This window comes from Spinacia oleracea, chromosome 5 (genome assembly GCF_020520425.1).
Source record: "Spinacia oleracea cultivar Varoflay chromosome 5, BTI_SOV_V1, whole genome shotgun sequence".
In the NCBI taxonomy this organism is placed as follows: domain Eukaryota; kingdom Viridiplantae; phylum Streptophyta; class Magnoliopsida; order Caryophyllales; family Amaranthaceae; genus Spinacia; species Spinacia oleracea.
In genome coordinates this window covers 9,810,864-9,836,626 of record NC_079491.1, presented here as the reverse complement: position 1 = coordinate 9,836,626, position 25,763 = coordinate 9,810,864, and the positions used below count along the sequence as shown (strand labels likewise).

Genomic DNA, 25,763 nt, shown 5'->3' with positions numbered 1-25,763 from the left:
TTTATTAGAGTGTTTGATTTTGGATGGAGTTGTACATATTAGTAATTAATTAATTGAAATATCTATGTGGCACCTAATTAATTATCTAGATGCACTTGATTTTACAACAAATATTCGTTTACGATAATCTGTCGCCAAAACCAGCTGCAACTTATAATCTACAATTTTGATGTGTGATATTGTTGCTATTCGTTTTTGTTCTTTTAAGGTTGATATCTTTAACTTCTGTTATGCACCTCATTCATGGAGAAAAAACTGTGTTACTTCTTCCAAACTATTGTGATTCAGTATTTTTGGTTTAATCTACGGTACGTGAAAGGGAAATGGGTTAAATCCCATAATTGAAATACAATTGTTTATCTATCATTTATTAAGGTGTTTGAGATTGATGAATCAGGAATAAAGATATGTCATAATCAGTGTGCTCTACTGTTCCCTTGTCCTTATTTCACTCGTCCTTTATCTCTTCCTCTTCGGATGCAATGCATATATCAGCTAATGTTTTCTTCATGTTTACTGCCTATTTAGCCATTTGTAGATAGCTTATCAAGATGCCCTAAATATGGTTTTCATAATTCATTTAAAGACTTAGAGAGGTTTGTGCCAATATCATTCTCCCAGTATCCTCCATTCCTCTGTTATTGAATCGTAGCTCTTACTTATACCATATACTAGGATAGTACTATCTCCGCATAATTTTATATTTGTCATTTCGTTTTCAATTTTGAGATTATCTAATGCAGACTGAATTCTCATATATCTTTTCTATGGAGTCATATTAAGAAAAGCAGCTGAAATGTTTTCTAAGGATGAGGTATTGTATCATTAGCTCATCGTTTATCTTCACATTTGGTTTCTGAACCAATTAGTTCTTTGATAATACTTACCTATTTTTAGTAATATCTAAATTGCAGAATTTTTTAATAGATTTTATCTAGATTGCAGAATTTTTTGCTAGGCTAATTTAGACAGTTTTCTCCAAAGAGTTTTGCGCAAACCATAGTCGAAGTATTTGTGACAAAGAAATTTATTGAGAACTTCTCTGGTCACGGCCAGTTATCTGGGGAATGCCCCAACAAAAAAAATTAGTATTATTACTAGCATTTAAATATTGAATGGTAACCAAAAGTTGTGGGTTACCTTTTGACGATGTTTACTTCATGAACTCTAATAGCAAGACAATGAACAAATTGTTGATGGAGGTTTCATTTTGGATCTCTATTTCAAAAGATATTTACATTATTTCTTACAGAAACTCGTGTTCAAAAATTAATTATTTTCTTCTCTAAAATAGAAATAACTCAACTATTTTATTTTTCAAAATATTTTTTTTCCAAAAGAGAAATAATAAATATTTCTAATTAAAATAAGATACATGTAAATAAATATTTAAATGCAACTTAATTTAAAATTCACTTAAAAGTAAATCATAAATGCAATAATATATTTCTAATTTAATAAAAATACAGGGTACTACAATATGAATTTTTCATATTCAAATCTAGTAGTTGTAAGATCTCCGATCAAAATGTCCTAAAAATTATTTCCAAGTATATACAGTATTATGATACATTATGTATTTGGTACTATATTGTTGTTTTTTGACGGACGGAGTATGTATATATATCTATCTTAATAAAAATAAGAATAATATGAAAAATACAAGTACACGATCACACAACACATTACACGCATATAACTATTAGAGGGTATTGTTTAGGTTTATAATCCAACAGTGAGATGTATAATTGTTAATTATATCTTGTTGTAAAACACCAAAAGCTAAACAAAAAAATAAGTTTCATTAAGATTTGAAATTTAGTTTAAGTACATTTTATATGAATAAATTAGCTTAAGAAAAGTTAAGACCCGCGACGGACATGATTATCAAACATTATGTATTATTTTTAATAATTTAACAATTATTTATAATAAAAGTTGGTGTAAAAAAAAAAAACTTTGTAAATGAATATTTTCATCTGAAAATAATTGTCAAATTCATTTACGAGATATATCTTTTATTTTATTAACTTTGATGTGAAAAAATACATTTACGAATTACATTTTGTTTTATTAAATTTTATTTTTAAAAATATATTTACAGAGTAGTATATTTTTTTATTAAATTTCATGTGAAAATTAATTACGGAGTGTACTTATTTTATTAACTTTTATGTGAAAAAAATATTTATAAAATATTTATGAAATATATATACTATTTTTATTTATCTTTTAATATAAAAAGCGTATACAATGTGTGAAATGATGGTAAACTACAAACATTAATTAGGTAATTATTATCTTATTTGTTGTAAACTATTCACTTAAATGTTTTCCAAGTTCCAATCTTTATATACTTAAACCATTGATATTCGATTATTTTGCCAAAAAGAACCAAAAAAATAGTTTAACTTACCTTTTTCGGTCGGCTCTTTGTAAAAAGAAGATTTTTGAATACATATTGTCGACGACTTGATTTTGCAACAGATATTCGTTTACGATTCTTTGTCGCCAAAAGCACAACATGTCGCGAGCATGTTGTTGTACAAAATTTAATGATGATTTGTCAGACTAAATATTTGAATCATTTCATTTAGCATTGAAAGTAATAAACAAATATAAAATATTAAAAAATTGATTATTATAAATATTTACTAAATCACATACAAATTTACTCGACGATGAGACGATTGAAACAACTTTAATAAAAGTACAATTTACTCAAAGTTACAAACAAATTAATGATGATTTGTCACAAATGAAACATTTGAATAATTTCATTTTACATTGAAACTAATAAACAAATATAAAATATTGAAAAATTAAGGATTTTTTTGGTATTTACTACCTTAAAAATACATTACTTTTGTATTTACTACCTTATGGAAAAATTATTTTAAATTACTACGTTAAAGTTGAAGGAAATAATGCCCTTGGTCCAAGTATGCATTCAATATTAAGTCTAAGAAATGCGGTTCGGTATTAATTAACAAGTTAATAATTCATTGAGATCAAGTGAGCTGAATGCCTAGCTAGAGGCCGCTTCAGTTCAAGTGGAATTAATGATATTAATCCAAAGCTTACTCTTGACTGAACCCGTAGGGTCACACAAATAGTACGTAAACGGATCAAGTATTTAATGGCATTAAATACTCCATCTATGGATATTCGGAATCGACGGATCTTGGTTTCAGTGGGAGCAGAGATCGTCACAAGCAAGAAATGAATACTCCGGAAACGATGATATTGCCGGAAACGGAAATATGGATCGTATCGGAAATATAAATATTATCCAAGTCGTAGATTTTGCCGGAAACGGAAACATGGTACATATCAGAAAATATTAATGGAAATGGAAATATTGTCGGAATCGGAAATATTGTCGGAAACAGAAATATTGTCAGAATCGGAAATATTATCGGAATCGGAAAATAATTCCGGAAACGGAAATATTAAATATTTGTTCGAAACGGAAATTAATTCCGGAATCGGAAATATTAAATATTGTTCGTATCGGAAATTTAATCGGAATCGTATCGTACGAATTATCATCGGACGAGGCCTGCCAGACGAAGGCCCAGCACGAAGCCGGGCCATCGCCCAGCAAGCCAGCGCGCTACAACGCACCAGCCAAGGCTGCGCCAAAGCCCACCGCAAGGCAGGCCCAGCGCGCGCCAAGGCTGCGGCAGCGTGTGGGCCTCGTGGCAATGGGCTGCGAGTGCTCGCGGGCTGCGCACGCGCGCATGGCGCCCCTCGTGGGTTGCTGTGCTTGCGTGTGTGTGTTTGTGTTCATACACGAATCCTAAAGCTATTAGGATTCGATATATGATTAAATTCCTAATCCTAAAAGGATAAATTAATTAATCAGAGTTCTACTAGGATTCTAGTTTAATTAACTCGTATCCTAGTAGGATTCCAGTTCGTTTTCCAAAGCTCTATAACTAGATGTCTAGGGTCATAATTTATAGAAACAATTGAAGTATTCTAAAGGTAAGTTTTTGAAGAAAAAAATCAGCCATACACTTGCACCTAATAGCCGAAATTCCTAAGCTACCTTAAGGGCGATTCTAGTTGGTCAAACTTAAGGCGGATCCAGACGTATTGTGGACTATCTACGGAGGGACGACATTTGGAGTCCTAAAGACTTGTTCTTGTTCGGTTCGGGCGCAGCTAGGGAGGCACGCTACAAAGTGTATGCATCTATTCTATGCTAAATGATTATGTGTAAATAATATGTTTCCTGGCTTTATGGTTTTTCCGCATGATTTATGTTTTGTCATATGTATCATAACCTATCAAAAGTTCCATTGTTTTTTGTATTCACTACCATTTTACAGTTTTCTCATTTTAAAATTGAGATATCTCTTTTGTTTCTTAATCATTTTAAGTGATTCAAAACTCATTCTTATTGCGAAATACTTATTTTCTTATGAAAATAAACTTTTTAATTTAAATATGCCACTAATTTAACATGCTTTAATATATAATCACTATACATCAAGATCATTTACCAAAATAATTATACAAAGAATCTACTTCAATTTGATAATATTCACAACCGTGCAGATACTACTAGTGCATTGACAAAAAGGGAATGATATTGGTAAGTGGATAGACAATCAATGATTGGGGCCGAATTGAGCTCAAATTTAGGGTCATTCGGCTTAATTAGCTCACAACACTTAGTTAGATGTAAGCTCGACAATTGTTTGTTGGTTCAGTGGTGATTGGGGCTGAACTTGGTAGGGAGAACCCGTGTTCGATCCCCCGCAACAATAATTGGGAGGGGAATGGAACCTAACCACCTAGAACTCGCCCCGAATCCGGATTAGCCCTAAGGATGAACCGGATGCTAACACACAAAAAAAAAAAAAAAAAATGTAAGCTCGACAATGCGACCAACTGAAGGTCAGGCCAGACTACCACATTGTCAATCACGAGTTGAAGGACAGACCACGACTACGTTATTTATCATATTGAAAATCTCAAGTAATATAAAATATTACATATTCCATTAAAAAAAATATTTGATTGATAACCAAATCTTTAAGCAAACACTTGTCGCGCAACCATCTTAGCAAAAAGGAAAATTACGAATTTGCCTGCTACAAATTTAATAATACTTTCATATCTACCGTTGATTTATTTTTTCCCAATAATTAAAACCTGATTGTACTACTATGACTCAGCAAGTAATCACTTAATCGCACTTTTCTACCTCAATAATCTACCTCCAATTGTGAAGTACACGATAGAGAAAATGAGTCATGTCACACCTGATCCAAAATTTAAAGGCCTATTTATCCAATTTTCTCCTTCTAGTTTCCTACTTGAAAGAAAGTTTCAGTCTCAGCAGTTGAGAGACTGAGAAAAATAGGGAAACAAATTTTCCGTTTAACTCGAAATCATCATGTTTAGAATTGGAATTAGCAGAGAAATAAGCAAAAATGCTTCCAAAAAGGCTATTTCTTGGCTTGATTCTTGTCGATTTCCAAGGTATATGTTTTTTTTCCATTGGTTAAACGAAGATCAAAAGGATCAATAGATTTTTACAGGCTGATTTTTAATGAATTTGGTTATCTGGGCACAATTTATTTGGAAAGATGTATTTGTTTTTTTTGTTTGTTTTATGTAATGATGAGAATTTAGCATAATTTTTTGAGTATAGTTTTTTTTTTCTTTTGAATTAGATGGTTGATTGTGTGAAATTTTGTCGTTTTTGTTATTGTTATGTCATGTTTAAAGATTCAATTTTGTATTATTCATTGTTTTTTTCTTCTATGTTTGAATTTCATGTCCTTTTTGTTAGATGTGTTGTGGTTGTATACTTGTATTATATTGCGTTAAATTTCAGAATATGTATTAGGATTCGGGAGATGAATTAATTTGTTTAGCAGCCGAAATTCAATTTGAAGAAGCCCTAACTAACATTACTAGTCACCTTAACTCTTAAATGGTAGATTTACTGATGACTTGATCATCTGTCTAAGCCATAGTGTACTCTTCCTCCATTGGCAGAGTATCACTATTGCAATAGCTAGCCTGTGTGCTCTTCTTCCATTAGCAGATTATCAGGATAAGTGGATAACCATTGTCTGCTTGGCTATGCTGATTGCCTAATTGTAGTTAATTGACTGTTTTTTAGATGAGAAATAGTGATAATATTGTCTGCAGTCTAGAATGGCTAAAGTCAATGCAGTTTAGTATCTCAAACATGGTAATAATAATTGACAAAAGCTAGGATTTTCGAAAACGCCAATCAGTGTGAGTGCTGCAAGGAGAAGTTGTTGCCTCATATACACGAACCTCTGTTGCATATTGCTGGATCTTATTGTTTTACGGTCAGGAAATTTGTACTTAGTTGAAAATTCTATAGTTCATGCATCAGGTTCCTGTAACAGTATAATTATATAGGTATACAGGTTCCTGGCTATTGTCGAGCTCATACATTACTTTAATGTGAAAATAAATTCCCTTGTAGGCTTGTAGCCTCGCTCTGCGTAAGAAAACAACAAACTCGGCTATTGATCCTCTCATATTAAAGAATTTTCATAAAAAAACCTAACTATCGAGTACTAACCTGGTGTTACTGGTGACCTGGGCAGGCTTAGGTCCCATGTGCTATGTGGCATGCACAGTTTTATCTCCAAAAATCTTAAGATTTAACCCTTGATGCTAAACACTCATTTTCCTTTTTGTGTATAACATTGCAGCAAATATTTTTTTGTGATATGTTGAATTTAGACATTTAGTTCATTACATCTCAAAGTTGGAATTGCATCCTTGTGTCGGTTTCAGCTGTACTAAGGTGTAGGATACTCCTTGTACTTACCGAATTGGGTTATAGGCGTGGCAAGTCTTGGAATGTACTTGTGTACATTAATCAATAGTAACTAACTCGCTAATCATCGTTCTGCGTTATGGGGTTGATTAAATGTGTAAGTTGCAGCTATGGTGGGTTAGTTAGATCAAAGAAGGAATGCTTGCATATAATAAAGACACCTGATTATCACGTAACGAGCGCAGGTCACCTGTGCTGCCCATGAATCCTCCGGGATAGATCCAGGCCAACCTTCCCTAAACGCGCAACAAGCATAAACACAACTATAGACCAGAAATACAACACTCAGTGACACTAGCTTGCTTCAACACATATGCATTGGTACGAGGAGACAAGCAAGGAAGTTGCTTCATATAGGACTTGTGCTTTAGAACCTCTGCTTGTTTTGTTTTCTAATATCAATTACATATACAACAACTTGTATTATTGACGCACATTTTTATCACTTATACTTTACATGTTATGTATGAGAGACTCAATTTATTCTTAAGTTGTTCCATATGATCTTTTATGAAAGTATAAATATGCCTTCACATTTATTCGTTCAGCCTGAATCTTATCCTTTTTGCCCTTCTTTCTTGTGCAGATATATGAGCTTTGAATCTTTTCAAACTGTAGATGCAGACAAAATATGTGGTTCTGAACCAGCTTCAGTGCATAACTTGGGTATGTTTCTCAGGATTTCACACAAGTATAACTTTTTAAGAACATGATATATGTCTGTTTAGAAAAGTGTAGATGTGAGGTATTATCAAAAATTAAATTGACCGCTGAAAATTTTGGGGTTATTTGGTGTAACTTTTTTTCTGTAAAATCCAACAATACTGGAGTATGGAAGATGTTAGCCATATTATATTGCTGCTATTGACCACATTTTCACAAGAATAAATTTAGCTGCAACTTATAATCTTCAATTTTTGTGTCTGATATTGTTGCTCTTAATTTATGTTCTTTCGGGGTTGGTATCTTCAACTTCTGTTATGCAGCTCATTAACAGTACTTTTGGTTTAATCTGCAGTGAACGGGAAATGGGTTAAATCCCCTAATTGGAATACAATTGTGGATCCATTAAATGGTGAACCGTTCATTAAGGTTTCGGAGATTGATGAATCAAGTATAAAGGTATGTCATAGTCAGGGTACTCTACTGTTCCCTTGTCTTGATTCGGTGATATTTCAAAGGATTTCCATCTTTTCTTATTTCACCCGTCCTTCCTCTCTTCCTCTTCGGATGGAATGCATATACTCAACTAATGTTTTCTTCATGCTTACTGCCTATTCAGCCATTTGTAGATAGCTTATCCAGATGCCCTAAACATGGTCTTCATAATCCATTCAAGGACCCAGAGAGGTTTGTGCCACTGTCATGCCCCTAATATCTTCCATTCCTCTGTTATGATTGTGGCTCTTGCTTATATCATATAACTAGAACAATGCTCTCTCCGCATGATTTCCTATTTGCCATTTTGTTCTCAATTTTGAGATTATCTAATCTGAAGAGGCTGAATTCTCAGATATCTTCTCTATGGAGTCATATCAAAAAAAGCAGCGGAAATGCTTTCTAAGGATGAGGTATTGTATCATTAGCTCATCTTCATATTTGGTGTTTCTGAACCAATCAGTTCTTTGATAATTCTTGCCTATTTGTAGTATTATCTAAATTTATTAGTATTTTTTCCCAGGTTGCAGAATTTTTTGCTAGGCTAATTCAGAGGGTTTCTCCAAAGAGTTTTGCGCAGGCCATGGTTGAAGTATCTGTTACAAAGAAATTTCTCGAGAACTTCTCCGGTGACCAGGTATCTTGGGAATGTCCCAACAAAAAAGTTGTATTATTACCAGCATTTAATTATTGAATGGTAACCTAAGAGTTATTTTTAGTTGGCTGCGGCCTAGAGTCTTTGTTTTGGGAGTATTTCTTTTCTCCTATATCACTTAGCCTCTTCATTTTACCTCAAATACTTGTGTCTGATCTTACAACATGGATACAGACACTTGACACTTCATTTTGGACCAAAAACATGATCTTTTTTAATAATGTAGCCGGGTTTGATATTTGGACACGTACCAGGGTCCAACACCAATACTGAGTCCAAGTAACATAGATTTTCTCTATTCAGATCTTTTTTTCTAGTTGTATTCTCAAATTAATATGTTTTCGCTGTTTATTTTTACATTTGGCAGGTTCGTTTTCTTGCAAGGTCGTTTGCAGTACCTGGGGATCATCTCGGTCAGCAAAGTCATGGTTACCGTTGGCCTTATGGCCCAGTATGTTTCCATCTTTCACTCATTCCCTTGTTGACTTTGAGATATTTACACCAGAAAAAATTGCAGCATTGTTGAGTGGAACAATTCTATTATTTTGAATAATTGAAATGCAAAATTTTCATCTATATGTTTTTTGTACCTTGGCGATTTTGTAATATGCATATTTTGATACGAATGCCAAGGAAGTTTTTGCGTTATTTACCACATTTTCTTTCTTTGAACTTCAAATGCATTTTTTTTGTTTGTGCATAACTCATTGTAGCTGAAAATGCCGAATCCTGTTGACCATTATTTTCGCTGCTACTATGCCCCCCAAATGCAAATAAAATGCCTTTTAGACGGCCTTTATAAAAAAGTTTTGTGTTTGCAGGTGGCTATCATTACTCCCTTCAATTTCCCTCTAGAAATTCCACTGCTACAGTTGATGGGTGCACTTTACATGGGAAACAAACCTCTTCTCAAAGTGGATAGCAAGGTAACTTTAGCGGTCTTCCCGCAGATATAGTTAGTACACTATATGTATGTTAATTATTAATCAAAGGTATGCTATTCTCTTTTTTGATAATTTTCAACAACAGTTGATTCTCCAAGAAACTGGCCAAGATGCAAAGGTCACACAGGCCTATGTAATAAATCAGAAATCCATGCAACCATCGATGAAAAAGAGAAAGAAATATACCTAGGTTGTTCGTGTACCACTCATATAATGAGAATGTTATTCAGAACTGCATCCTTTCCTTTTCCTTTTCCTTTTCTCTTTTGGTATTATTAAGAACTTCTAATAGAGTTCCACAAATGTCCCACTTTACTCCATCACAAACCCCCTATAGTTTCAAGAAAAGACGTGTTCACTCAATGTCCACTTAACTTTCATCCCATTCCCTTCCCCCTTTCTTCACTTTCTATGAGATTCTGATTTTTTTTGTAACTTTCTGCTTTCCAACATTGTCAAAGACTTCCTCCTCTAACATTGTCATAGTTAGTTTCACGCTTTCCAAAGCACGACTTTGACCGTTAATATCTCGAATTATGCATAAATAAAAATTATAAAAAGTTGATATTTGTAAAGTATATATTGATAAGAAGCTCACAATATAGCACATACTACAATTTTCCTTACGTTTAAATCACAAAAGATGGTCAAATGTGATTGTGTGAATAGTGTAAAAATCCAAATGGTGCAACATTTGGGTAACGGAGGAAGTATCAGATTCAGATTTGTGAAAGATAAGGGTATTGTCAACTGTGTTGATTGGCCGTTGACGGGAATGTTTTCTAAGCAAAATTTCTTAACCAGTTAGCAATGAGACCTCAAAGTCTCAAACAATAGTACTTATAATTTATACCTATATATCATGCAACAAAAGGTGTTCGTATTGAGAAAGATTTTCAATTTCTTGAGTCCTTAACTCCTAAGGAACAATTTGAATCCACACCTCTAGATCCATACGTTCAAAGATTTACTTGGAGTCAGGGGATATGAGAAATATGGTGGGAGATATTGGAGTTAGAGTTGAAACTAAGTCTGCAGTTATTCAGTGCTGTTCTCACTATTGTCTGCTAATTGTGAGATAAATCCATCTGTATGAACTGATTGCAAGTTGCTACAAGCGAGTGCTATGAACTGGAGATTTTGGGGGTGATGGAGCCGGACTATGATAATCAATTCTGGTGGGCAACATAGACTCTTTGCTCTTTGAAAAGGATGTACAATATCAATTACCTAAAAAAACTACGACCTGGTGTGGTCTAATTGTGGTTAGAACTTGAGGAAGTCTAAATGTATATTTCCTTATCTCAAAGACTAACTATTGTTCTCCTGACTAGCATTCCTGGGATTAAATTGCTAAATAGTAAGAAGCTGGCCCACCTTGTTCTATGGAAAAATCTAAGTATCCAACATTCTAACCTCAAGCCTTTTGGAGTTTGGGGCTGTTCATTTTGTTGTTGTAGATATGTAGGTAGCACAATCTCTTCTAGAAAGTGGTGAATCTTGTATCTGATATGTATACCTTGATACAATTTGGACATAGAGACATTTTATTATCTCGGATCAAGCTCATAGTTGTCACAAAGTTTTATACTTGTTGTCAGTTTTGTCACGAACCTACCACAACCCTCCTCCGTTATGAGACCAGCAGTGAGCAACTCACAGGCGGGGATAGCTGCTCCCTCTCAGCTCTCGCCTAGTATGAACGTATTGTAACTGAGAATTTTAATGCCTACTTCTATCATTTCTGTCTTGCCTCTGTATGTTCATGTCTTTTTCTTACATTTACGGGTGTTCAGGAGTGTCTTTTATTCACCAAGGGCCTTTGATACACATTTTTGGACTTTGTTGTACTTTAGCTTATACTCCGAACATTAATCTCTTCAGCTTAGTATATCTCATGTTTCAGATTAATGAGTACTGCAGATTGTTTTCTTAAAAGGAGTTTTTTGTTTTGTTTTGTGGGGGCTCTAATGGTCAAGGAACTCAACTAGCTTTCCTCGCCAGTCTTCAGAGATGCATTACGTTTAAAAAGAGTGTATTTGTAATTAGTTTTCAAACATCTTCTGGAAAGAACCTAAGTTCTTTGATTTATGCTATTCCTAAAATTGGTCTTTGACTTTGTTGGCCTTTGTGGACACTCATACCCTGAAAGTCCGAAAGATAGATAGTTTAGGTCATGGTCATCCTATTTGAAAGTCCTTGGAAGAATCCATTCCTATCCCTCTTCCCTCTTCGTCTTTTTCCCCCCTGTAAGGTATGATGTGGGTGAATTCATCTTGATGAAGGACCACAAGTCCACAACAGGTTGATCAGTTGTGTGAAAGTACATAATTTGACGATGTTCAGTTGTTACTTGTGTGAAAGAGGAACAAGGGGTGGCGTTGTTCAGTTGTGTGAAAGTAAACCATTTGACCTTATTAAAACCCCATATACCTACAGGCTACAGTCAACCCCAATTCTCGAGTGAGGTTTCTGGTAGGGGCACATAGGTATGAATGTATGATGCATGCTGTGTTAGCCCTGTAATTGTATAAATTTGTTTCTGTTAGTCCTTGATTTGAATATTATTGGTTGACAAACAATAGGAAGTAAATAAGAGTTCATTGAGATTTAGTTAATTGTAGACCGGAAGTCACGGATACTGCATTTATGAACTGCAGTCATGCATACAAATATTTATTGTATGTATAAATTTTACAATGCTCAAAGAAACACCTACAAGTTCCGCAGATGGTTTCCTTGATTGCAAAGAGAGATGCTGATAAAACACCACTAGTTTGCTGTTAACTTCTATTTTTTGGCTTTGGTTCTTAAATTTGTGATCACACCGTTATTTAGACTCCTGACATATATTTTCTCTGTAGGTTAGCATTGTAATGGAACAAATGTTGCGCCTGCTTCATTCATGTGGGTTACCTCTTGAAGATGTTGACTTCATTAACTCTGATGGCAAGACAATGAACAAAGTGCTGATGGAGGTTTCATTCTAGATCTCTATTTCAAAAGATATTTACATTATTGCTTACAGAAACTCATGTTCGAAAAATTACATGAATTTCTTTAGGAAACATTTTATTTCCATAAGAGATATTAATTGCAAGAGTTTTTTTGGAGTTGGGGGGAGTGGGGTGTGACTTGTGGTTACAGTCCATCTGGGATAACTTTGATTTCCTAAACTCTTCTCTGATGGGTTTTCTCAATATTTAAGGTCAGTGAGGTACTACTTGTATAATTACTTCCTTCACTAGACAAAAAGTAATAGCATTTCCTTCTTTGTATGATATTTGTTAATTTTCTCGGTAATTGAGGCAATGTTTTAATGGCATAAATCCATAATGTGGTATATATAGCTTTGCTAAAACAGAATAAATTTCCCCCCTAAAAAAGTATTTTAGTAATATAGTGCATGGGTTTATTCATATTGGAAGGGCGAGTTTTTTTTTTTTTTTGTCTTGGGGAAGGGGCATTTGAGTATGTAACTTTCTGTTCACTTATATCTTGGACAGTCCTGTATAATGGTCAGGACAGAGATAAAAGCAACAGTGGGTGTGTAGAGTTATTGTGGATTTTGTGGATATTTCATCAGTGGTGACTGGTGAGGGTTATGTGATGAACTACGGAGATCGTTGTGGACTGGTGGGTTAGTAATGTGATAGAGTTGATAGTAGTAATTAAGTCATTGCATTTTAGTCATGAGAAGGGGTATGGGGACTGATTTGTAAGTTCTTAACTAGACACAGATAACATGTTGGCTTTTGGACTGTATTAATCACCTACTTCTTAAGAAATTTCAATAGTGTTAGATCAAATCTGTTTTTCAAAAGCTGCTGTTTTTAGCATCTTCTTAAGAAATTTCAATAGTGTTAGACCTTGCTTTAAATTCTGTCTGGTTTCCTGCTTTGAGATCATTATATTGGCCATATTGTCTTTTAAATGAACATGGTAAAAACAACTCAAATTTTTATTTACAAATGTAGATGTCTTGAACAGGCAAATCCTCGCATGACCCTCTTCACTGGAAGCTCTAGGGTAGCAGAGAAATTAGCAGAGGACCTAAAGGGAAGAGTTAAATTAGAGGATGCAGGATTTGATTGGAAAATCCTTGGCCCTGATGTTCACGAGGTTTGTTTCTATCATTCCCCATATGATCTCTAGTATGATTTTTCTTTAGCAATTCTCATATTCATTTCTCCTGGTGTCAGGTGGATTATACTGCTTGGGTTTGTGATCAAGACGCATATGCATGCAGTGGACAGAAGTGCTCTGCACAGTCCATCCTTTTCATGCATGAGGTGAACCCTATTGAATATAACGGATATATTGCAGGAAGAAAATGTGTTCTGTAAATCCAGTGTGAAACCAAAGATATGTGCCTATTAATATAATATTTTTCTGAATTTTTTAATGCAGAATTGGTCAGCAACTCCTCTTATTTCCAAGATGAAAGATCTTGCTGCTAGAAGGAAGCTAGAAAATCTAACTATTGGACCTGTTCTTACTGTAAGTTCTTTAGGAATTTGGGAATGAAAATCATGACTGTTAATGGGAATGAAAGTGAATTATTCCAATATTATGTGCGTATTTTGTAGTAAATATTAGTTAGGAGTGGGAACAACTAGGAGCTGACATTTTCATGTTCTGAATTCTGAAACCTAGGAGAAGGTTTGTTTGTTTTTTTTTTTTTTCTTTGAGCATGAATGTAAAACTTATTTCACCATCTAACAACCGCATACCAAACAAAAGGATCGGAGTTTTAAGATTTTCCCCCTCTCCCCCTACAGAAAAGAAATATTATTCTCTCATCCCACTCCCCCTTGTTGATTGCCACAAAATTGCAATGAGCTGTCGTACTCTCGTTCACTGAACTGCTTATGTCACAGAGTCCAACTAAGGTACTTGAGACTATAGCTCTGTTCTATTCGGAGTATAGTTGGCATAAGTTCTGTTTTATTGATTTGAGACTATAGCTCTGTTCTATTCGACTTATTTTGACTTATTTCAGACAAAATAGGTTCAGTTAAATTCATATAATATAAGTTCGGAAAAAATGACATTTTCACACACAAATAAGTTTAATTCAAACAAAATAAGTTTTTTCCAGATAAAATAAGTTCAGAAGTTTAGATAATATATAAGTCTAGACAAAAGCAGTCAAATAGAACGGAGCTTATGCACATTGTCTTGAGTTCCCAATTATATTTTTGAGGTTAAAATATGGATAGGTTGATCTTGATAAAGGTATTGTTATCTATAGATTTCTTATGAGTTGATCTTTCATAAATTGTACGTGTGATTTATTTATGTAAAGCTAATAGTAGATGATATACCCCAAAAAAGGAATTTTGTTATTTTTCCAACATGTGTGAGGCGTGTAACATCATTTCTGCAGTACCCTTAGCAAATTACGGTTTACTTTCAGGTTACAACTGATGCAATGTTAGAGCACGTGGATAATTTGCTAAAAATACCGGGATCGAAAATACTATTTGGTGGTGAAGCTTTAGAGAATCACACTATACCCTCAATTTATGGCGCCTTCAAGCCTACTGCTGTATATGTTCCTCTGGAGGGAATATTGGAGGACAACAATTTTGAGCTTGTGACAAAAGAAATATTTGGACCATTCCAGGTGAGTGGTTTATATCTCCGTACCTTCCCCCACTTCATGTTATCTTTCGTGGATATTTGCAAAAGAGAACCGCCTTGATAATCTACTTCTCATGGTTCGGTGCTTGCAGATTGTCACTGACTATAGAGCAAACCAACTTCCAATGGTGCTGGAGGCCTTAGAGAGGATGAATGCTCATTTAACCGCCGCTGTGGTGTCAAATGATCCGTTATTCCTACAGGCAAGATAGATTTTTTTATCTGTTCTGTTTTCTTGCTTTTCGTTCCATTTAATCTTGATGTGGTTGTGGGAGTGAACACCCATATATCTATAACATCAAACAAAATCTGGCTAATCACTACTATAAATATAACTGAATTCATATTATCAACACTAAACATGTGCATTTGAAGCGATAAATGTTGTTTTACTGACTAAATAACTTTTGGAAATGACTGAAGGGATAAAACTGGTTAGTCGATGTCACCATTTTTTTTTTTTTTTGGTGCGAATGAGCCATGAGGGCAATATAATGATGTCACCATTAATCATTGGATGTAGTGATTATATGTAAACTCAAATGGTTGAAACATAGATTTCTGATTAGGGCACATAATTCGAGATATTGCAGGAAGTTATTGGGAGTACAGTAAATGGAACCACTTATGCTGGCCTACGAGCGAGGACTACAGGAGCTCCACAAAATCATTGGTAAACCCTAGATCTTACTATATGTTACAAAACTATGTGGGTGAATTGGTAAATTTCCTTCTAAAATGTCTCAAAACATTAAATCAGGTTTGGACCTGCTGGAGACCCTAGGGGTGCAGGAATTGGAACTCCAGAAGCGATAAAGCTGGTGTGGTCTTGCCATAGAGAAATCATTTACGATGTTGGTCCTGTTCCTCCCCAGTGGAAATGTCCACCATCTTCGTGATGCTTTTGCATGATTGGAAGCTAGGCAACGGGAGTTAGTTACGTTACATTTAGGTTAGTGTAGTTCGGAGATGTGGATTCGAAGAGGAATAAAAACAGTGTCGTTTTTCACTGTAACTAAAATAACATTAGGCTTAATGTATACATTTTTCATTCATGTGGCATGATGATTTTGTCGCCTCTTACAATCTTACACCAACAACATTAAGGCTGCCATTGTTGACAAGAAAAAATCATTATGTAAGGTCCATCATGCTTGTCAATGAAAAGAGTGTTCAAATCAACATAAGCTCCCCGTAGAGAGCCTTTGCTGTGTGATGCTTAAAACGAGGCTTGTGTCTTCTTGATGGAAAAAATGGGGATATGGCAATGTGCTCATAATAGAAGTGGTATGCGGCTTTAGATCAGGTTCTTTTCACTTTAAGTTCTGATAAGTTCAGGAAAATAAGAGACACTTATTAGTATATAAACTCTTTGAGACTCTCTTCCGATTGGGAGTCGTTGATTATGGTGTTCAGATTCATCACTTATCCACTTATCCCGGTGGTGGTGGTGGTGAGACTTGCTTCCGATTGGGAGTCGTTGATTACGGTGTTCAGATTCATCACTTATCCCGATGGTGGTGGTGGTGTTGTCAGGGTTGCGGAAGAGAAAAAAAGAGGAAGGTGGTGAGTGTAGATGGTGGGTGGTGAGTGTAGATGGTGGCGGTATTGTCAGAGGCTGAAGCAAAGATTAGCCGGCAACGGAGAAAATTAAAAGGCCCAAATTTCACTCTCTCGACCAACCCACAACAACACTAATCCCGAACTACCTGCCTATCTCTTCCACGAACCCACCAACACCAACCACCACCACCGAAAAAACCGGCTTGCACAAAACCCCAGCCAGACCACAGACCCAAGCTCTGACCTCCGGCCAGCCACCTACGCAACCTCTGCACTCTCTCCTTCTCCTTTTGTTCGTGCTTCATTATAGAAGACCAAATTTGGTAATTTATTTTTCTATAAAACGCTACCATAGATTTAAAATAATAATAATAATAATAATAATAATAATAATAATAATAATTTAATAATAATAAATAATGAGGCTTTGGACACACTTTCGCGTATCAAGTCTCTCTCTATTAGTCACTCTAACAATGTTAGTGGTGCATTTATCGTGTTACTCAAGAAATGAAAAGATAAATATTTTCAAGATTGGTACAACTGAAATCAACTACTAAAAACTATAGATATATGTACACATCAATGTACTTTGTTCATGTACCATGTAACTTCTTGTATATTTAGCGGGAGGGTTAAGCAGGGTAAAAAGGAGGATAAAGGAACAAGTTGTACAAGTAAATGCACGAAAACAACTAGTTCTACAAGTAAATGGCTGCAGTTGACAGCGCCCTTAAAAGTTAAAACACCCATCATCGTATGATTCATATCCCTTCAGTGAGAGCAAAAACCCGGCCAGCAAATGCTGATGGCAATCTTGAAATGGCTTCTTCAATTTCCTGCAAAAGATTCATAGTTAATAGCTGAATAATACAACATCGGCAGAACAGTAACATAGCAGTCACTAGGATTTGATTTTCAACAATGGTATAGAGGGGTCAGATGAAGTAACCCAACATGGAAGTTATTTTCAATTTTAGGTCCAAAAATAAGCATCACACATAAATACAGTGCAAACGTGAACATCTTTCGGGTTGAGAAAGTTAACACTTAACCCCTTTAAATCGCCATTATTTACAGCTTGAATCCCAAAGTTCCTCTAGTATTTCTAATCCAGGAAACAGGACAAAATCCCGATTCATATACCCCAGAAATAGATAGGAGGAAAAAATTTGCCTGAATGATTCTTCAACGCCATTAGCTCAGCATGAGTTTTTTTTAAAGAAGAACAATTCTTCTGAGTAAGCATAATCTTCTATGCACAGTAAGCCAAGCAGTAAAATATGCACACAATACACATCAATCTTGCTCACCAACTAGTCAACTACGCACACTGCCACCTTAATCCTTCATCTCTAAAAAATTATTAGCCTCTTCATTAACTTAACCCCAGTCCTTTAGTTATTCAAGGCTAGCACAGCCATCAATCAAAGAACCAACGATACTTAACAACAAACTTAGAAAACTCACGTTCCAAGAGTCACCATCCTATTTCGGTCTGTGAGTTTGAGGAAGGAGAGATTAGTTTTCCAAAGTATTAAAAGATCAAATTTCAAGTAATCAACTTCAAAACTGAAACCAGTTTCAGGGTTTGCGTGATTCAGACATCTAAAAAGCACCTCACATTAATGCTCATCGTCAAATTATTTCCATCCAGCCTTAGCTTCACCATCTGAATTTAATGAGGGCATGAGGCGAGGCATCATCAGATGTTAATAATATCTACATCTTGTATATTTTCATGATCAACTAACGGCCCGTTTGGTAGCCGGCCATAAATGGTGTCAATGAGAATGAATTTGTATGTAAATTTGTAAGGAAAATTAATATTCATTCCCATGCTAGTTCACTCAAAATTCTCTCTTTTTCTTTATAAATTTCCATTACCATCCATTACCATTGGGGGAGTGGTATTAGGTGGGAATGCAAATTTATGAAGAAAAACACCAAGTATGAGACAAATTTCATTACCATGGACATCATGATGTTATTTTCTTGCCAAATAACACTAAGATTTATTCTCATTCCCACCATTTATTACTGGCTACAAAATGGCTCTAAGGGTAGTACGTACTAGGGGGAAAAGGGATGGGAATGGGATAATAAGGTGGAGGATCTGCAAAGTAAAGAAAACTACGTAACACTTCAGGAAACAGAGAAGGGATGACAACTGACAAAGGAAGCAAAAGATCCAACTATCCAAGTCTTCTTTCCTCAGTTACATACATTTATTTTAATGAACATAGTTCACATCCATACGTACCAACAATACATCAAAGAATGAAAAGTTCAACAGCCCATAGAAAGAAGAAACAAATCAGGAATTTTAGCGCTCTTACATATACATGGTATCTTGCAGAAAAGTGGATCAAAAGAATTGCTTTATTCTGAAACATATCAGCATACTTTACAACCTGCATGATGTTGAACAAAAGAAACCCATAAGAAAATACATCTTCAACTTACAACTATCAGGAATGGAAGGATAAAAAGAACCTCATTTAGGTGTGTGTGTCCATAATCTCTTGCATGCTCCTCTGAAACTGCGTTGTCTAAGAACGTGCACTGCATTACAACATAAAAGACAGAACACACCAAGTTAAGTAAGAAAATCATCCGAATCTGAAAGAATAAGTCAATAAACACTTGTACGGTTGTACCAAGAAGATGCCAGTGGATGGAGAAAGAAAAATGAAAACTGAAACGGTGGTTGATAGAGGATACGAACAACCCTGGACATTAAATAACCACAACCTACTGAAGTCCCTGCCATAGTGGGTTTTGGGCTATGTAACTAGGGAGAGGATAAGATGAAGTGATGAACATAGCTTTACCCCACCAACAGAGGCTGTTTCTAGAACTAACATTGAAGCTGTGGTGAGCATAATCAAGCACCATCATAGAGCTTATGCTATGCACATCTAAACTCACAGTGCAAACAAAAGAGATTTCCAGATACACTACACTCACTAAAAACATAAAACGTACATTGGGAGAAAGGGACTTTTTTGGTGTCAATTCCTCCCACATCACAACCCACCAACACAAACATCATATACATCCGTTATGTAGATTTAACAACCAAATAATAGATTTAAAATCAGCTAACACAGTAAGAAAAAAACCCAGGAATTCCACAAACAAAACAACAAAGAAACTCAAATCCACTATCACATTGACCCCACAATTCACAGACATCATTGATCATACAAGTATCAGTCATTAAATAAAACTTAAAAATTGAGGGCTCATAAAATCAGATACCTCCATTATAAGAATCTTTGCCCTCAGCACATCAACATTAACTGGGTCAACAATGAAGTCAGCCATTGTGTCTCCAGTAAACGCTATCTCAGGTGACGTAGTTGTTGTAGTAATCTAACAATATGTAACTGATCCATCAGATAAATATATGCAGAACCAATTACATCAGAAAGAAGTATGCTGACCACTTAAATACATTTGCATAGTTTTTCAAAGGCACAACATATCTCAAGAAGGCATCAAATATGTAAACCTACAGCTGCATCTGTAACAATATGGGTACAAGAATAGGAAAGGCTAAGGACAAGGATTTCAGCTAGTTAAAATGCTACAACTGACCCTTTTGAAAGATACTAAATCACTAATATCGCTACAGATAAAGAGGGCCGCAAAAAATAAACAGCCAATTGAATATATTGTACTTCGGAATGTATTGTGTTTGTTTCTTAGTTATAAACTACATCCACCTACAAAAAACGACCTAAATGGTTGGATGGACCTCGATAGATGGGATACACCTCGAGAAAGGAAAAGGCTGCTAGAACAGATACAAGTTATCTTTTATTCCTTCCTATCTTCTTCCGAAATTTGCTTCTTATCCTAGATTCCGACTAATACAGATATAAACCGAGAACAGGAAATCTGCTGTTTCAGAATTGAACAACATAACTTCTTTAATAACAGTCTACCATATCAATATATATTCATGTATGCAACAATTAACTTGAAAACACAACTACCAAACAGACCTCCAAACCTTTATCCTTCAAAGCCTTGATCTCTTTTCCAGGAAGGCCAATGTAATCCTGCTTAAGCTTCTGTTTAACTGAATAAACTAAATATCCCTGCAACATATAATATGAATGAGCAGTGTGTACGCGATATATGCTCGAGAATGTCTTTGATGCATGCAGATAAGATCTTAAAAAGCAATATAACTAATTAACTATGAAGGGATTACTTGGTACCTGACTGGGAATGACATGATATGTCTTAAATGCTTTTACTTTGAGATCCTTCCTAATACAGAATTCTTCTCCTGGAAATTATAAAACATTGCACGCTTAGTAATTAAGTAGAAATTGTTGGCACAATCATGGGAGAGAGAAACCTTTGGGGGGGGGGGTGGAGAGGGGTGTACACAAAAAAAATGTGGACTAATTATAAACATTACCCACATCTAGACCAACTAAATTATTCTTCAGCTCAGATTGGTCCATTGCTCTGTGTACATCAAAAAGCTTTTCCACATCCTCTTTTATAGCTTTAGGCACAATAATTGTAGGAGGTTTCATTGAAAACAAGCCACGAGTTGCAACATACATAGGTAGCCCTCCCTGATACAACATCATGTTACATGGTGCAAATAGTATTTAGAAGATGATGGACACAATTTACAAAATACTCCGTAGCTATATTTTCAAGGACATACGGCTTCCTAGGAAAAGAGAAGAAAAAGTCATTTAAGATTTCAACTGCAAAGAAAACCCCAAAAAAAAAAAAACAGTGTCTGCAAAAGACTATTCATTTATTTGTCTACTTAGGCATGTATTCATATTTGGGGATGCTCTGGTAAAATGTCAATAAATCAACAACCTGAAGCAAAACAACTGTTCACATATATATTTCCAGGCCTCTTTTACAAGGTCTGGTGAAGATAAAATTCCATCCAAGGAAGAGATATTATAAATGGACTTGAGGAGCTAAGCAACTTGTACCTTCATGCACAACAGTTCTGGTGTTATTGTAACACATTTCTTAAATTAATACTTCATCCCAAAAACCAGATATCCTTTACTTTCGGGTAAATTTTAAGGAGTTACACCGATATCAAAGGACACCTTATGATATGCTGTAGGTTAAAATTGTCAAGAAAGGATATACTTCTATGTGAAGGTCACAAAGTTGCTTCCATTGTCGCAACAAACCATACAATAATAAATCTCAAGGCGTACAAAAAAAAAAATGCGTGAACATATCCTTGATTGCCATTGTGTCCTTATCTGCTCATTGTAGCTTAGGATTCACATCCAAACACTAATAATCCCTTCATCATAAAAACATACACCACTAGTGAATCTGAAGCGTACAAAGGAAACGCATGAACATATCCTTGATTGCTATTGTGTCAATGCAGTAACAATCTGTTCCATTTGTCATACGATTACTTAAAAGGAAAGTTTACATTTAGTATCACAAGAAGAAATTGGGTAAGACAAAACCCAATAACTCAATAAACAGAAAACAATAATTTCATAAATTAACAGCCAATTTAAACTTCATTGTTCGAAATCATGAAATTCATTGCAAACCCAGATACAATTCACAAGCAGCCCACATTTCCAAAACTAAAATGATTGAATAATTATCAGTATTTGCAATTTATTCATAGAACCCAGAAAATATTTTAAAAACCGAGATTAAAACTATGACTAAAGCTCAAAAAAATTGAACCAAATTAAAACAATTGAAAAACAAGAAAAAGGAGGGAAACCCCAGAAAGAAAGACATACAATGTGATCCATGTGACCATGTGAGATGAAGAGGAAATCCTGTGAAACGGCGCGTTGAGGACACCTTCCGATATCGAAAGCGAGACTGAGAGTGGGGAAGATTACGCATGTTTCTTGGCCACCTATTGATAACCCCTCTATTGGGTATCCTTCTATCTCTATTCCTCTTTTCTTCTTCTTTGTTGCTGACTTTGCTGCCGAATTCGACTCGGTATTGTTCGGTTCCATTGACATTTTTTGACAGTCCTTCACTGGAATTTGACTCGGTTGGCTACTTTTACGAGAACGAACTCGACAAGTTCTTTACGTGGGTGCAGGTGCAGCCGCCGTGCAGGGATGGATCGGTCGGGTTTTACAAAATCCATATTCTACCCGTTTCATTCTTATTTGGATTATTTTAACTCAGATTTGGAATCATATTATATTTATCGGATTTGTGCCTGATTAATTTCCTCGAACTGGGTTAGACAGAGTCGCATTCGGATCATTTTAACACTTAAAGAGTTAAAGTAACAAAATTAAGTTTAAACACATTATAAAGTAACTAGCATTTTGGCCCGTGCAATGTACGAGAGCATTTTGTAAAGTTTTATAAGAATTTATATAGTTATATTGCTCGACATACAATAACTTAGATATTATGAAATTTTAAATTATTTATATGCATTTGTAAAGTTTTGCTTAATGTAAGTTATAAATATATAAATAAATAGAACCACATTATGTATATGTTAAGGTTATTACTAAGTTAATCTAACAATATTTAGTGAGAACAATCGATCAAAGATGATGATAATGTAACATATAATCTTACGTCAATAGAAAAACAAACGATTATTAAAATAATCATTATAAATTGACGAAAATTGATATTTAACCATACAAAAAAAATAGACATATAAAGTAAAACACACATTACCTTTGAAAATGTGTGATTATATATAGTTGATTGTGCAAGTGATGTAACGAAAATGGTTGTTAGTCAATTTATTTATAAGGAGTGCATTGAAGATGAGAGGTTGAGGAGTCATCCTGACAGATGTTTAGCTTTTTATGCCTTCTTTTTAGTAAAAGCTAATGTTTATTAATGTTATAGTTATGAAATATTAATAGCAATTTAACTTAGCTTATTAAATTATGATTATTTATTTGTATGAATGTCTTTTAGTTTTTTTAGTTTTTTTTTATTATTATTATTATTTTTTTGGAGGGGAAGTCTTTTGAGTTTTCCCTCTTTAAACACAAGGACATGTACATTAATGATGATGTCTTTTGATTTTTGTCTATTTTAATTTTTTTCCCTAAAACAGAAGATTGATGATGTGAAGACACATGTCACATTATAACATACGATTACATGTCACATTCTAACCTATGGTTTCACTTTTTAAATACTGGGAAGTCTTTTGAGTTTTCCCTCTTTAAACACAAGGACATGTACATTAATGATGATGTCTTTTGATTTTTGTCTATTTTAATTTTTTTTTTCCTAAAACAGAAGATTGATGATGTGAAGACACATGTCACATTATAACATACGATTACATGTCACATTCTAACCTATGGTTTCAGTTTTTAAATACTAGGTATAGATTTCAATATATGTGTTGATGATGTGGGCAATAAACTCCACCTCCTATAAATTTGGATAGGATTTTCACTTTTTGGAGTCGGGTAGGGATTTTTTTCGTCTGATCATGTCGGATTCATATTGAATTGTCATCCCTAAGTAGGAGGAGTTCAGGTACATATCCGAGATGCATATATAATATTTCTAGATTTTTTAAGAGTCGCACAGAAAAGGGGAATAACTGAGTAATTTTGAGTTCATATCGTTGAATTTTTTCCAAGGAGAACAAATATTGTACTTTTAACCTAAATGTTGAAATTTATTAGAGCACCGTCGACAATTTGAGAATAATTTGATCAATATCAAAAATTTGGTATTGGTTCTTATGGATCACAATTCACAATACTACATAACATCACACTGTTTTAGTTTAGAACTAGTTTGTGGTCGTGTTAATGCACGAGATTTGTATAAATTGAAAATCTAATAAAATTAGGTAAATTCTTAATATTACAACTATTACATTAATGGTGTAATATTTAAACCTCATTGTAATTTGATTTTCTTTTGGGCTAGAAGCGTCGATGTCATTGGCCAATGGCCATACACTGCCCCAAGGTACGTTGTTAGTCGTTAGATACAATCTAGCATGGGAAAAGTATGGCTTGACACAAGGGAAAATTTGGCATGATAAATTATTTTTCATGATGGGCCTGGGCCTGGGCCTGGGCCATGTTCTGTACATAATGCACAAGACGGGACATTCTGACCCAACTACTCCAATTGAAAAGTGTATGTGACTTTTGTGAAGGTTACTATATTTACGTGATGAACGTCTAATACTCTGGACATCGTGGAGCCTGATATGGGGACACTGATTCGACACTCACAGTAAAAGATCATTATTTTATGAAATTTTTATTCACGCTAAATGATAGGTGGTAAATTGATAGTTAGATTTTGTTTGTTTCAATAGGGATTGGACTTGGTAGTTGATCATGTTTGGACTTGGTAGTTGATCATGTTTTTCCTACAATATCCTCGAACGAGGTTATTAAGTTTGAACAATGTTATCTTATTGAAGGAGAAGGACTTGATATGTTTCCACCACCATTGTACCTGATGATTTTTTATTAAAATAAATAAATAAATACATTTGATGTTTATTTAGTGGTTTAATTGTGTATTTCTTTCGTTTGCAATATAATAGTTTTAAATAAGGTTACTCATGAGTTGCCTCATTGTTCGTATATGACACCCGCCTTTAGATATTCAATATTCATCTATTGGTTTCATTGTTCGTAACGTCACTGGCCATTAAAGCATGACCGACGATTCTTTGAATTATAAAAGGACTAACTTGCAATTAAATAAGAGTTGGAGCTAGTTGCTTCACCACTGTAGCAAAATATGACTTGTAGCTTTGTAGAGCCAATTTACTTTCTGCAACTACAAGCTTTGTAGTTCCAAATGTTCCCAATCAATATAAGAGCGTGAAGGTTGTTACTTACCGTTGTGAGAGGTTGTACCTTAACTTGAGAAGTTGATGTACAAGGCAGCGCAACAAAAGTAGTTGCTGGCAATTGCTCACGCCCTTATGTGTTTCTAC

At 34.7% G+C, this 25,763-nt stretch overlaps 2 protein-coding genes across 2 annotated transcripts; one reads left to right on the top strand and one right to left on the bottom strand.

Moving 5' to 3' along the window:
- Positions 1–5,258: 5,258 nt before the first annotated feature.
- On the top strand, positions 5,259–16,306 carry LOC110790501 (probable aldehyde dehydrogenase). The gene is made up of 16 exons (XM_021995289.2): positions 5,259–5,496; positions 7,428–7,507; positions 7,860–7,963; positions 8,124–8,191; positions 8,355–8,412; positions 8,523–8,636; positions 9,022–9,105; positions 9,476–9,580; positions 12,463–12,576; positions 13,589–13,720; positions 13,801–13,890; positions 14,009–14,098; positions 15,018–15,227; positions 15,337–15,447; positions 15,838–15,917; positions 16,005–16,306. The coding sequence occupies exons 1-16, from the start codon at positions 5,411–5,413 to the stop codon at positions 16,141–16,143; spliced, it is 1,665 nt and encodes a 554-aa protein (XP_021850981.1). The 5' UTR covers positions 5,259–5,410; the 3' UTR covers positions 16,144–16,306.
- Positions 16,307–17,244: 938 nt separating this feature from the next.
- On the bottom strand, positions 17,245–23,052 carry LOC110790499 (nuclear ribonuclease Z). Its single transcript, XM_021995288.2, has 8 exons — positions 22,585–23,052; positions 21,246–21,408; positions 21,040–21,110; positions 20,821–20,916; positions 20,072–20,185; positions 19,304–19,372; positions 19,147–19,221; positions 17,245–17,646 (listed from the first exon to the last, which is right to left on the bottom strand). Exons 1-8 carry the CDS (start codon positions 22,816–22,818, stop codon positions 17,572–17,574), a joined length of 897 nt encoding a protein of 298 aa, XP_021850980.1. The 5' UTR covers positions 22,819–23,052; the 3' UTR covers positions 17,245–17,571.
- Positions 23,053–25,763: the final 2,711 nt, after the last annotated feature.